Source organism: Anomalospiza imberbis, chromosome 2, assembly GCF_031753505.1.
Source record: "Anomalospiza imberbis isolate Cuckoo-Finch-1a 21T00152 chromosome 2, ASM3175350v1, whole genome shotgun sequence".
Lineage (NCBI taxonomy): Eukaryota > Metazoa > Chordata > Aves > Passeriformes > Viduidae > Anomalospiza > Anomalospiza imberbis.
This window is the reverse complement of record NC_089682.1, coordinates 5,779,286-5,793,582: the sequence shown is the minus strand read 5'-3', so window position 1 is coordinate 5,793,582 and position 14,297 is coordinate 5,779,286. Positions and strand designations below refer to the sequence as shown.

The following is a 14,297-nucleotide window of genomic DNA, read 5'->3' as shown; positions in this document are numbered from 1 at the left end:
CCATCCCTGCCTCCCTCCGCCCTGACGTCACCGCCCCCCCGGGTCTCCCGGGCGACGGCTCCATCAGCGCCCGCGTCAGCGCCGCCCGTTCCCTGGCAACGTCCCGGTGTCTCCGCTCCCCTTCAGCCCCGCGCCCGGGCGCGCGTCTCGCTGGCGTCAAAGTGACGTCAATGGGCCCGTCTCGGCTTTCGGCGGTGGGCGGGGGGAAGAGGCGGGCGGGGAGGGCGGTGCGCGGATGGAGGCGAGGGGCGGGCAGGGCGGGGGGCCGGGACATCCCGCGTGGTGCCGCCTGCCCCCCGGTGCGCACCCGCCCGCCCGCACAGCCCTGCGCGCACACCGCGCTCCGCCCGCCAGGTACGAGGCGGCTCGACGGCCGCTCCGCCGGGCTCTGCGCGGCCGCGGGGGGAGCGGGGCCGGCGGCGGCGCGGACGGGGCGGGCAGGGCCGGCGGAGCGGAGCGGAGCTGACGGGCGCTGCGGTGCCGTGTCCGTGCAGGTGCTGCGCGGATGCTGCCGGTGCCGAGGCGCTGCCCGTCCCCCGCCTGAGCCATGGTGATCATGTCGGAGTTCGCCTCGGCGCCCGCGGCCGCGCACGGCCAGCAGCGGCCCCTGCGAGTCGGCTTCTACGACATCGAGAGGACCCTGGGGAAAGGCAACTTCGCCGTGGTCAAGCTGGCCCGGCACAGGGTGACCAAGACGCAGGTGGGTGCGGGGGGCCGGCGCTGTCGGGGCGCGGGCAGCGAGCGCGGCGGCTCCGCGGAGCCCCGCGGGCGCTGCTGCCGTCGCCGGCCCGCGGGGATGCCGCGCTTCGCAGCGGCTGCGAGTTTTCCCGCTGTGCAAAATTAAAACTCGGCAAGAACGCGCGCAAAAAACCCACCCCAGCTGCCGCGGCTCTGAGTGCTGCTGCAGCTTCGTTGAGTTACTCTCAGTTTGCCGAAAACGCCGAGCAAATTAAGGAGCTCTTGAAGACTTCAGGCGTTTTTGGTTTTTTGTTGGTTTTTTTTTTTTTTTTTTTTTTTTTTTTATTTTCATTCAGCGGTCTTCAAGAACAAAGAACCTGGGCTCTTATTTGCAGAAATAATTTTTTCCTCGGCGTGCAGCCGCATTTTTATTTCTGGTGCATGTCAAAATCGTCTCAGTCACTACAGTAGGAGATAGTCTGTTACAGGAATCTGTTTTTCACTGGCATGGGACGGATTAAAAGATTTACGGAATCCTGTCCAGTGCTAATTTCTGCAGTTCTGTTCGCTACCTTGCGTGTAATCCTTTGACGTAGAAAAGAAAAACGAAAATGTTCTGTGCCGTGAATTCTGTGCGGTTCAGAAAAACAGAATCAGCTTTGTCAAGTGTGTGCTTTAAAAGCTACTTTAAAAGCTACTTTACTTGGATTTTGTGAGTGGTGTGTTTGTGCAGGGGTGTGTCTTTTTTTCTTTTTTTTTTTTTAATATATCTTAACAGTGAGAGTACCTATTTTGTAATACCTGACGTTGTTTTGTTATTATTTAAATTTGCAGGTTGCAATAAAAATAATAGACAAAACAAGGTTAGACCCAAGCAATCTGGAGAAGATTTATAGAGAAGTTCAGATAATGAAGCTTTTGAATCATCCCCACATTATCAAGCTATATCAGGTAAGAGTCCACCTTTGAAGTGCAGCACGTAGATAAAATATGCTTGTGGTCTCTTGCATGTGATTTTTGCATCTAATATTTGTAGAGAGAAAGCATATTGAAATGCTGAAATACTTTTTGAAAACCGTTTGAAGTAAACTGGATGTCTTCAAAGTCAGTCTTCATTCTTTGAACAAGATTCTGGTATTAGACAGCTTTTTGACAAAATGCACTGTAAAATTTACAGTTGAAACCAGGCTGACGTTTGTTTCAGATTGAGGAATGGGTTAGCTGAACTTCCATGATTAACTTGCTTTTCCTATCTCATCTGCTTTTCCCAGTTTAGAGGACTGGAACTTCTTACGTGCTTTAGATAAGAGGAAGACTTAAACTCACATTGGGTGGTAGAGAAGGAAGCTCTGAAGCTGAGTTTGCCTTAAGGGGAAGGGATTTAAAATTGCCAACAATTAAACCAAACAAATCTAAGTAGAAAGACTAAGTGGAAACTTAATCGAAGAATTAGATTAGTGAAAAAGGAAGAGGTGGTAAACGTCGGTATCTCAGAATATGTCAAAAAATCACCTGTTTGGTTGTTCTGTTGCAGTTTGTGTAGTTTTGAAAGTGAATTTTAAGTGTCTTTTCCCTGCAGAGTTTCACAACATGAATTTTGGTTTAGATTTGTTTAGTTTCTGCACTGATGGATATTTTTAACCGTGGGAACAAATTAAAGTGCTGTGCAGAAAGCAGGATCACATTTGTCTTGTGAGCAAGGACTGCTTTGCAAGTTCTAAATGTTAGATCTAACTAGCCTTTGGTGTAAGTTCCTCTTAATCATTTAAATAATGCCGTGTGGATTTAAGAAGAAGATGACAGAACAGTTTGGGTTGGAAGGGACCTTTAAAGGTCATCTGGTGCAAGCCCCTGCCATGAGCAGGGCAGAGGTATCAGTCTTTCTGGACCTGTCTAAAAGGGCAGAGGGGAGAAAGGTGGAGATGGATGAAGCAGCAGGTCTGAAAGTCCATATGCACTAGTAAACACTATTATCAGCTGTGATCTTGCTGCTGGGTTTGTTAGCTTAAAAAAAAAAAAAAGAAAAAGTTTAATTAGCATGTAAGGCTGAAGAGCCAGTAAGGCAGGTGCTTAGGCAAGGCATTATTTTTAAAAGACCTTGACACACATGAAGTGTTGGTATTTATAGTGTTACCCATCATAACAAAAATGGTTCTGTGTTAATGGCTGACGTCAGGGTTGCCCACAGGGCAGTATAGATCATACAGAAACATTCTAACAGTTCGCTTGAGTTCATTTCAGTGGAATGATGTGGGTGAAAATACTGTTTCGGAGCATTTAGAAAAGCAGGTTAAATTCCATCTCGTTGAACCACTTCACTTGATGCAGCAAATGACGTTGGTAGTGGACCATAATTTCTTTTCAGTGAAGTTTTCTTTGCTTTGTTGTTGTAACTGATGCTTTACCTGTTTGATGGAGTCTGAGAAGCAGAGATGGAATTAGATGACATACCAATGTAGGGTGTGTGTTCTTGTATTATTTCATCATTGTTTTAGTTTCAGCACCGTGTCTTAATTTCATTCAGCTGGCAACTTTCCCAGAACACTTTCCTTCAGTTTTTTAAACTGGGAACCTCTCTTCCTTTGCTCCTTGTTTGTTTATTTTCATTTCGTGTCTGTGTGTACTTGTAGTGAGGGGAGGACAAGAGTCTCTGAAAAAGGTTACATGTTGGGAGCCTGGAAGTTACAGCCTTTGAAGTAGAATTGAGGCTTTTTGGATTGTTAACCTGTTGTGAACCTCCTGCTTCCAAAACAAAGTATCTGCTCCTTGAGAGGGAAATGTTTCCGGGGAAATGTTGTATTCTGAAATGCAGCATTTCAAAGGTGTGCTGTAGCAACTGAAGATGAACTTGGAAACGCTCAGCATTTCTCATTCATCATTTGGATTTTAGTTATTCTTTTTTATTTTCCTCCAAAGGCAAATATTGTGAAATATCAAAGCAAGTTGATACTAGATTGACAGGCAATATATTGACAGCTGTTGATGTGCACCAAGCACTGCTGTTACACGAACAGCAGCCTGTTATCACTTGAACAGGAGCTCCCCATGTCCCAGCCAACTCCAAACAGGACCAGGGGATCTGATACCACTTCTTGCTTTGTCCAGCTTGCAGCTCTCTCTGCTGATCTGAGCCCCCACTAGCCTTGAAACAAAGATAACTTTAGATAAACTTCTAAGTTTCTTTGCACGCTCAAAATATGTCATGTTAATCGTAAAAATATATATGCATATTTTAACAAAAGGGGGGTGTATGAAATTATCTAAACACTCATCTGCTCTCTTACAGAGATTAGGTAGCTTGGTAATGGTGAGAAGAACAATGGCCTGGCAAGCCATTGTATAATGTAGGCACATAAGCCTTGATTTGTTATCTTTTTCATTACCAGTTTGCTTGGAAAGAACTCTGTGGTGCAAAATTAGATGCTTTTACTGCCAACTGCTGCAGCAAATATAAATTTGAATGGATATGTTTAAGAATTCACATAGAAAAATAAATGAAACCATAGAGCTCTGCTTTTTTTTTTTTTTTTGTTTTTAATCATGCCCTCTCATGTCTTCACAGGTTATGGAGACAAAAGATATGCTGTACATTGTTACTGAGTTTGCAAAAAATGGAGAAATGTTTGGTAAGTCCTCACTGATGGAGCTCACAGTTCCTTAGATTTAGAAACCATGGCTTTATTTTGTCATTCCTGAGTTACAGATATATTCTGATTAAAAACCTAGGGCTTGTGTTGCCAGCTGTCAAAAAGCAAGTGCAGCACCTGCAGGATTATGAAAAATTTCCTCGGGGTGTTTCTAAATCCTCTCTGATTTTGTCTTGCAGATCACCTGACCTCCAACGGGCACTTGAGTGAGAGCGAAGCACGGAAGAAGTTCTGGCAGATTCTCTCAGCAGTGGAATATTGTCACAGCCACCACATCGTGCACAGGGATCTCAAAACAGAGAACCTCCTGCTGGATGCTAACATGAATATCAAATTAGCAGGTAATGGGAAATAGGAGGTCACTTTATAAAGAACATCAGGCATGTTGTTTAGACATTGGGTTTCCCTAGGATGAGCCTGTAAATGTGTTTGTATTTCTGTAAGTGAAAATAAAACAATAGTTACAGATATTTCTCAGAACAGATTTTGTGAACAGAAGGGAATAGCTTAAATGAATAGGCAGAAAACAAAGCAACACATCTGTTCCTTTCTCTCCATTTTCTGCTGCTTCTGAAATACTAGGATGTGGTTGAGTGTTGTTGTCTTACCCCAGATTTTCACCTTTATTTCAGACTTTGGCTTTGGAAACTTTTACAAGTCGGGAGAGCCCCTCTCCACTTGGTGTGGAAGCCCACCCTATGCAGCTCCAGAAGTTTTCGAAGGCAAAGAATATGAAGGACCTCACCTTGATATATGGGTGAGCTTGCTATGCCTCAGAAACTGCGTTTCACACCTTGTGAGGGTCTGTGGGCCTTCAGAATCACTGCTCTTCCGGGAGTCACTCATGTGCTGTGCTGTTTTTTATTGGCAGAGCCTTGGGGTGGTTCTCTACGTCCTTGTCTGCGGTTCTCTGCCTTTTGATGGACCCAATTTACCAACTCTGAGGCAAAGAGTGCTGGAGGGGCGGTTCCGCATCCCATACTTCATGTCCGAAGGTGCTTTTTTTTTCATATCCTTAGTGTTAAAACAGGTGCTATGAAGGAGTAGCTATCCAGTTTGCAGCTGGCAATTATTTTGCTTTTATGTCTCCAGTGGTTTCTGTAGGGCAGAAGATGTTTTCTTTTCTGGGATCTGCTTTGTGGTGCATCTAAAAAGCTGTAGTTTCCTTTCTTAGAATATCCCTATGGATCAGAAAAATACTCGACTCCCTAGTTGGAGAAATAATTGCTCAGACAAGGGAGGAGACAGGATTTTAATGGGACTAGCCTGCAATGCTGACATAGGTGTAGTTCTCCTAAGATATTTTAGCTATGCAGAAGCCACAGTGTGGCTGTGCTGCCAAGGAGAGCAGGAACAGTGAGACTTAGCAGTGTTTCCTGAGAACTCCAACAGTCTGATGAGAAACACGAAACTGAAGAGTGTTATCACCTCTCTCTGATTTGGTTTCAAAACCAAGTGAACGTGTCTCTGTGGTCACGTGGAGATTATCTGCTGAAGTCTGAAGTTTATCAGTTATAGCCATGAACAGCTTTGTTTCCTGGTTATAAGTAAATAAGCAGTATAGGACCAGGACCAGGAAGTTGGATGTGATGGGGTTCTGTACTAAGTTCTGACCTATTTTATGTGCATGTGATGCCATCAAACCTGCATCCTCTCAAAACCAGCTCTTGTACAAGGTGCAAGGCCCCCTGGTATCCAGTACAGCTTCATTTCCTGCAGTGACATCTTGTTTTTGTCAGATGCATGTGAGCATCTCTTGTGCTGTCTGGAATATCTGATAGTCAGATCAGGCATCAGCTGCACCCAAACCTTTACTTCCTGTTTTCATAGGCATCTTACACTGTTGCTGGGAAGTTCTTAGCAGTGACCTGGGGCTGGGCTGTTGCTTTTTTGCCCCTTGCTCATGAGTTTGTCCTTGTCACCCAGACTGTGAAACGCTAATCCGGCGGATGCTGGTTGTGGACCCAACCAAGCGGATAACCATCTCCCAGATAAAGCAGCACAAGTGGATGCAGGCTGACCCCTCCCTGCAGCAGCAGCAGTCCTTGTCCTTCTCCATGCAAAACTACAACTCCAACCTGGGCGACTACAACGAGCAGGTCCTTGGGATCATGCAAACCCTTGGCATCGACAGGCAGAGGACTGTAGAGGTGAGTTCTTGCCCTTTAGGTACATCTCCAGTGACAATGCCAGTGGTGCAGTCATTCAGTGACTGGCCTTGATCTGGTGTCACAGCATAAAATCTTCACTGCCCGTCTGGATTTTGCTTGGCTTTTTGAGTGCGCTACTCTGAGCCCTTAATGACGAGTTTTGGCTGCTTACATCCTGTAATTCAAAAGGCCCTTCCAATGTCTTCCAGTCTCTGCAGAACAGCAGCTACAACCATTTTGCTGCCATTTATTACCTGCTCCTGGAGCGCCTCAAGGAGTACCGGAGCAGCCAGGTGTCCACTCGGCCGGCAGCTGGCCGGCAGCCGCGGCCCAGGAGCTCCGAGATCACCAACGCTGAGGTGAGGAGAGGCACCTTTGAATCTCCCTTTCCTTGTAGCTGCCAAGCTTCTGAAAACCAGTTCTGATGGTGGTGCCATCTGACAGGACACAGCCTGCTGTTCTTCAGCAGGAGGCTGAGTGAATATTAATGCTCTGTTTCCTAGGAAGTGACCGCGGGTCACGGTCCAAAGAATAGTCTGCCTCCAGTGCAGGTCAATAATGAGCCACAGGATTAGACTTCTCATGGAAATCTGCCCTTTTAGGCATGGCTTGGTTGTGCTTCTTTGTTGCATATCCTGTAGGTTCCTCAGAAGTACTCCATGAGTCACTTAATGTGTTTTTCTGACATTCATTTTATTTTCTTCGCCCCCACCCCTTTTAAAGTGTGGTTTGGGTGCCTTTGCAAATTGCACTTCCAGTTAAATTGCCTAAGTTAGGAGGAGGAGTTCTGTGTTTGTGTTGGCATTGATAGATTAGCTTTGTTCATTTTCATAGAAAGCATGAGGAGAGAGCTTGCAGGGAAGGTGTCTCTGAAATTCTGTGACTCTCCAGTATCTGAAAAGTCACGTGGAACTGCAGTGTGTGTGATGGCTTCTGTGCACCGCTCTCTCTCCAGATGCCTCAGGACAGTCTCACTAGTGAAACCCTGCGATCATCTCTGCTTTACCAGCAACCTCAGAGCCTGATTCAGCCATCCTTGCAGGCAGAAATGGACTGTGACATAAGCAATCCATTACAGGTTGGTGTTCCCTGCTAAACTCTGTGTTGCTTCTTTTTTTCCATTGTTCTGCCAATCCACAACAATGGGGGTTGTGACTTTTGTTCTCTCCCTGCTATGTTTTGTTTGGCATTTGGCCACTTTGTCACGTAGCCTCTCAAACAATATTCCTACTGAAGTCTTGCCACAGAATTGTGGAGAGTATTAAAAGGTAATGCAGAAATAAGGAAAAGACCCTGAAGTCTGTGATCTGGCATGTTTTCCAGCCTGTGTTCTTCCCTGTGGATACCAACTTCAACGGGCTCTTCCGGAACCGCTCCATCTCCCCGAACAGCCTGCTGGAGACCACCATCAGCGAGGAAGTGAGGCAAGAGAAGGAGCTGGAAGATGAAATTAAAGCATATGACCACCCCATCTGCATCCCTAGCAACACCAGCAGGAGGCACACCCTGGCTGAAGTGACCACCCATTTCTATCAGCACGTCCCTCCATGTAAGTCAGTCTGGGAGAGATGAAGGATGTCTGTAGGTAGGGGAAAAGAGCCGAGAAGGAGTGCCATAGAGCCAAATGCTGAGGGAGTGTGCTGATTTTACCTTGACTGGGGCAGGAGAGCCTAGAAAAAAGGTTTGTACTTTCCCCTCCCCAGTTCTGTCTTCCTACAGATAAGCAGGGCCCTTAGGGAAGAGAAGTTGTATGTGCTGTTGTATTTCACCTAGATATCTTCAGAGGGGAGCGTGCTCACAAGCAGGTCACAAACCTGGTCTGCTTGCTTCTGCTGTTGTACTGGGGGAGGAGAAAGTGCCTGAATTTAACAAAGAACACCTCACTAATTGTGTTTGGTTTGTGAACCAACTAAATAAGCACAAGTGTTCACAAAACAATGATCCTGGTTGTGCTAAAGAAACGCTGTGTGCCTGATCCAGCACAGCCTGGTGATGCTGGTGTTGCTGGCTGAGCCCTGCCAGCTGGACAGGAGCCCAGGCTGAGGTTGTTTGTTGATGACCCCTTGCTGGAGTCAAGCCCTGGGACAACAGGAGCTGCTGGACACCTCTCCAGCTCGAGGCTGTTTATTAGTGCCAGTGTAGGTGGGCAGAAGGCTCTGATGTCATGATTGTTCCTTCCTGTACTCATCTTGGGAATGTTCTTTCTCTCCTTCCTTCCCCTCCATAGGTATAGTCATTTCCTCCTCTGCCAGCCCCACAGAGGGAACTAGCTCAGACAGCTGCCTTACTTCATCTTCAAATGACAGCTCAGTGGCCCTGAGCAGCTGTTTGGCAGGTCAAGTAATGACGGGGAGCCCGGCCACAGCGAGGATGACGTCGCCTTTCCTCGCTTCCCAGTCCGACGCTCCCGTGTTACAAGCCCAGGGCTGCATGGGAGGTGCTTCTCTCCTGCCTGTCAGCTTCCAAGAAGGAAGGCGAGCATCTGATACCTCATTAACTCAAGGTAATGCCTTCCAGGCTTTGTTGCTGAGGAATTGCACCCTCCCAACAGCCACTGGGAAAGGGTAGGGTGCAGGGAGACTTGCTGCCCTTGTTACACTGAGGCTGACACCTGGATATTCTGCCTCTCGCGTTCACGGGCTCTGAGGAAGGGTGGGATGCCCTGGGGAAGGTGCCTGGAGGAAAGGTTCTCAGACACTGATTCAGCCTGCCCATGGAGATATTTCTGCTGCCGTGAGTGGGATGGCAGGCTCCACCTTCCTCCTAAAATATGGAGTGTACAACGTCATGATTTCTCTCAGGCTTTTCCTTTGCCATGCGTGTCCATCTGCACAAGGGTGCAGCTGTCCCAGCCCCTGTTGCATTACCTAAATCCTGCTCTGGCCACCAGGCAGAGGGTGAACGTGAGCTCTTCTAGCCCAGTTCTCACACCCAGGAAGGCAGTGCCCAGAAAGGCTGATCTGTACTGTAGACAAACGCTGAGGAGGATTAAAGTACATTTCTTTTCCTCATGTCCCACAGGCTTGAAGGCTTTTAGGCAGCAGCTGCGGAAGAACGCTCGAGCCAAGGGGTTCCTCGGCTTGAATAAAATCAAAGGCTTTGCTCGGCAGGTGTGTCAGTCCTCCTCCTCTCGGGCAGCAAGGAGTGCCATGAGCCCTTTCCAGCACACGCAGCCCAACACCTGCATGTACAGCAGCAGCGGGAGCAGCAGAGAGGGGAGAAGCCTCCTGGAGGAGGTGCTGCAGCAGCAGAGGTGAGGGAGGAGCTTTGGTGTCTTTTCATTGGGTTTACTTTGCGTTAAGGGTAAGCACAGCAAAAGAGGTTGGGGGTTTGGTCACTGGGGGTTCCTGTCGTCCATCTTTGCTGTGTGGCAGTGGGTAAACTGCTTGGCTTCCTTTGTGGCTTCCTGCCCTGGCACATGTAACACAGGACGTGCAATTCCACTCAAAAATCTCCATGTTCAAATATTTGGAGGTTGCTGAATTGAGAAGCAGTTTGGTAGTGTGGGGGAAAACATTGCTTCTCCCTACTGCAAGCTGTGTTTTTCTTTGTTAGTTTTGGGAATGATTTCTTTCCTCCTCTGCCTCCTCCTGTAATTTTCCCATGGCAAGGAAGTGAGACCTTGTAATTTGGAAAAGTTACAGCCCACAAAGGAGGCACAGTTCCAGTGGCCTCAGATGTCATATGTGGTGGCACCTCTTCATTCCCATGGAAGCAAGATGGAAAATTGAGCTTCCGGTTTATCTGCACACGTTGTCTCTAGAACATCTATTATTAGGAGGCCAAATCGTGACCAGATAAACTTGGTTGTGACAGTTGCCCTCTCCAGAATGAGGGAGAGCCTGGCACGGGCAGCTTGCTTTGATTGTACTGGCTGGGGTGAGGAGAGGTTTGATAGAGAGAAGGAAACAAAGGGGAAAGTAATGGTCAAGGTTAGGGGCAAGAAAGGAAAGAATAGAACATGCAATTATCCTAGCAATGCAAATTAACCTCTTCCCGCCTGGATTTTGTTCAGAATGCTCCAGTTCCAGCATCACCAACTACTCCAAACAGCTTGTCCCCAGACCTCCCAGACACCTGCAGCAAGCAGCATCCCCTCCTCTGACGGGCCAGGTACCTGCAAAGCCTCCAACTCCATTCTGCTGTCAGAGCTGCAAAGAGAGAACTCCTTTGAGCTGGCCTTCGCTGGCAGCAGCCAACTGCTCCAACCTCATTTCTTCGGTGTGAGCGTGTCCCCGGTGTCGTCGGCCGCTCACCTGCTGGACACCCACCTGTACATCAGCAGCCGCAGCAGCGTGCCCCCGCTGGCCGCCGCCTTCTCCCAGCAGCAGAGCTTCTCCGCGCCGTCCCCGAGCTACGACGGCGTCACCCTGCAGCACGGGGACTGTGAGATGGAGGACCTGACTTCCAGCCAGCTGGGCAAGTTTGTGCTGGTCAAGTGAGAGCTTCGGGCCGCTCTCCTTGCGGGGAACTTTCACCACTGTTCGTGGCTGGCTGGCGGCGTGGGGACAAGAGACTCTCAGAAGCAATAAATTTCGAAGTATGTGAAAAGGCTGTCTGGCTCAGAAAGCTGGCAACTTTATAGGACTGAAACAAGCAATATGTATGTCTTTTTGCTTCTACTATTCTTGCACTGAACAAATACGAATAGAAACTGATTTTTTTTTTTTTTTTAAAGGAAAAAAAAAATAATGATGGGGCAGATGGGTGGGGCATTTGTTGGGGGCAGGGAGGGATGCGGTTGGGGAAGAACTCTTCGGTACTGTACTCAAGTCAGACCAATACAGCTCTGCTGTTATGCAAGATTAGCAGCTGTCAGTAGTGGTGACACAGCAGGGAGAGGCTTTTCAAAGAAGGGACCAGAGCCTCCCTTTTTCACAATATTCATTTATGGGTTTGTGAAGATGATTACCTCTTAAAAAAAAAAATAAACAGAAAACCAGTGGCATGCAGCATTATGCGTTCATAGGAGACAAAAATGGAAGCATTGCCATTTGTTGTTTTTCCTTTTCCCTCCTGTTAACACTCATTTTATTTAAAGGAACCAACATCCCCATTCCACACCTCCCAGATACACATACTTTAAATGAAAACTGTGAACTTCTTGCTTGATACATCAGCTGGAAAAGCTCAGCATGCCCTTCTAATTAGTACAGAAGCAGTAACTATTGGAAATGTATCCCTTGATAATCAGGATCCAAATTGCATAATGCCTGGTCTTTTGCAGGGATGTTTGTTGAGAGTGGTGTGTGTGTGTACATACACACAGGTGCACACATGCCCATATTTTGTTGGTCTGGGTAATCTTTAGGAATCTTTTTATAAACTCTAAGTTTGTTCATATTCTTGCCGAGGCACTGAGGAGGGAAGCAGCAGCACCTGTGGGGTAATGGGAAGGGTTTTCTTTTTAAAAAGCCCTCCTGGAGGTTGCCTACAAAGTTGCCTGAGGGGTATTTCTTAGTGCTGCACATTGTTATTTCCGCTGCTAATTATGTTTTTATGCATTTCATTATCAGGGTCCAAACAGAACTGACTCTTGGGGAAATGTGCAATATTGAGGTTATAATGATATACTGACAAAGACAAAAGGAATAGGCTAGAACAGAATTCTACTCTAACGGAGTACAGCTTGTTCTGAACAAAACTGTATTAAAAGTGAGTAAAACAGCACAATCTTTGGGTGTTTGTTTTTGGTTGGTTTGTTTTTTGGCATATTAGCAAAACGAGGTTTTGCATTAGATAGGTGTTTTTTCGTATGGTTTTTAATGCTGTATATGTATATAAATAGGAAGCAGAAAACTATATAACACTAGTTATTTTTTATATTTTGTAATATGCTTCTGTTGTGTTTCTGGTATAAACCCCAACTCCCCTCCTGAGGCAGAAGATGACTTCTGTTGGTGTCAATAGAGGTTATGCTGAGGTATGAAGGGGAGGACAGGCTGTGCTCCTACAGACATGAGTTGGGGAGTGCATGCAAACTTTGGAAGCAGGTGAGCAGACAGTGAGACAGCTTGGCTGGGAGCTGCCATCCGAGTGTCAGAGCGTAGCTGCATTCTGTCTAAATGCTTAAAGGACCCATCTCCCTAGTATGACACAGGGTGCCTTCAAGTTACCTTGGCTTCATGCAACCTGCAGTATTACACATTTGCAAATAATATAGAGACCTGTTTTGGGTTTTTCTGGGTTTTCTTTTTTGTTTGGTTTGTTTAGTTGTTTTGTTTTTGTTTTTTGGGTTTTTTTTTTTTTAAGGAAAAAAAAAAAGAAAAAAGCCAAAGATTGACCTGGTTAATTGGTGGGTGTAGGAAGAGTTGAAGATGTCATGTGGCTCTGTCTGTGGCTCTCCATAAACAGCCTCTTTATCTGTGTGTTGTATCTGTGTGTCTGTATTGGTGCATCTCCAGCTTGCCACTGCTGCTCCATGGTCTGGAAGCTTCAAAGTGACAGAAAATTGCTTGAGTTGAACTCCTGTTAATGAGTGGTGCCTTGCAGCAGAGAAAACACCAAAGTCTCATGCTCATTTGTAGTGTGGGTTTAAAAGAAAACAAACAAGCAACCCCCCCAAAAACCCAACCCAAAAAAGAGATTGTGTGGAGATGGCTGAAGTGGAGGGCAAGACGAAGCCAGCTTGTCACAAAGCAGCAACTTGGCCTTCAGTTTTGTAAGGGGTAGCACACGTACTTAAACCACAGAACTTCCTCCTCAGTTTGTGTTTTGTTTAATGCCATGGATCTAAAGGCCACAGATTCCTTTGTTTCCTGTCCTGAGCAATGACAAGCACTTTACTTTCATAGTATTTTTTTTTTCTTTTCCAATTGCTGTAGAACCTCTTTGGAATTATTGCTGGAGCAGAAGAGGTCATTTTCAAAGTCTGGGGTTTTTTTGTAGATATCTTGACAGTGCTGTTCTGCAGACTGCAATGCAATAGGGTATTTAAAGACACTACATGATTGGTTTAATTGAGATGTATAGTTTATTTTTTATCATGACTGAACAATCATTTTATTTCTTATGTTAAAATGAGAGGTGTACACCAAAATGATTAGTTGATGTGTTTTATTTAATATTTAAATAAAAAATGTTTTAAAATTGTTGTCCTGCATGTGATTCTGTGGAGTAGCTTCACCTAGTGCATTTATGATTTGCATAGTCAAGACTCATTTTCAAGCCAAAGTCCATAGGACATTACTGACACTTTCTGTTACATCCTAAATGAAGAGGGGTGGCAGGCCCACAGATCTGATAATGGGATATTGAGCGTTTTGCTGGTAGACAATCTGTCTGAATTCACCAAGTCTGTGGTAATCGGGTTATAAAATGCAGCAGGACCAGAGGTCTGGGCAGTGAGGATGGCCCAGCGTGGTGGAGTGTCACCAGATGGGCACTCCCTCCCTCCCTCCCTCCCTCAGTGTCACCTTCAGCTGAGACAGCCCCAGCCAGATTAGGGCAGTTACTGAGAGAGAGCAAAGGGAAGGAGGGAGAGGGAGGGATTCACAGGGGAGAGTGGATTGTGCTTTGTAAAATATAACTTGAGAGTTAAAAAAATACTGAAAAGGCTTTCTTTGTCTTCAGCTCGTGCAGTCACAATGAGAGCAAGGAAGGATTTTGTCTGCAAAGGGACCCCTAAATATTGACAAGCTTTAGTCTGACCTGGCAAACACTCAAAAAAAAAAAAAAAAAAAAAAAAAAAAAAAAAAAAAAAAGCCAAAAGCACCCAAAAAACAACAAGCCAAAAAAAAACCCCCAAAGAACAAACAATGTTGTTTTTTATAAAGAAATTAAGGATCAAATGTTTTTTTCTCTTTTTTTCTATCCTGAAGTT

The 14,297-nt window shown here is 46.2% G+C and overlaps 1 protein-coding gene across 2 annotated transcripts; it reads left to right on the top strand.

Annotated features, from left to right (window-relative positions):
* The first annotated feature begins 307 nt into the window (after positions 1–307).
* SIK1 (salt inducible kinase 1) lies at positions 308–13,568 on the top strand. 2 transcript variants are annotated; one of them, XM_068179658.1, is made up of 14 exons: positions 308–354; positions 495–700; positions 1,513–1,629; positions 4,241–4,304; positions 4,505–4,666; positions 4,958–5,082; positions 5,197–5,320; positions 6,252–6,475; positions 6,685–6,834; positions 7,431–7,553; positions 7,799–8,024; positions 8,703–8,978; positions 9,497–9,728; positions 10,491–13,568. In XM_068179658.1, exons 2-14 carry the CDS (start codon positions 548–550, stop codon positions 10,915–10,917), a joined length of 2,403 nt encoding a protein of 800 aa, XP_068035759.1. In that variant the 5' UTR covers positions 308–354; positions 495–547; the 3' UTR covers positions 10,918–13,568. The 2 variants fall into 2 exon arrangements, with proteins under 2 accessions (XP_068035759.1, XP_068035760.1); XM_068179659.1 differs by lacking the exons at positions 308–354; positions 495–700; positions 1,513–1,629 and adding an exon at positions 1,702–3,138.
* Positions 13,569–14,297: the final 729 nt, after the last annotated feature.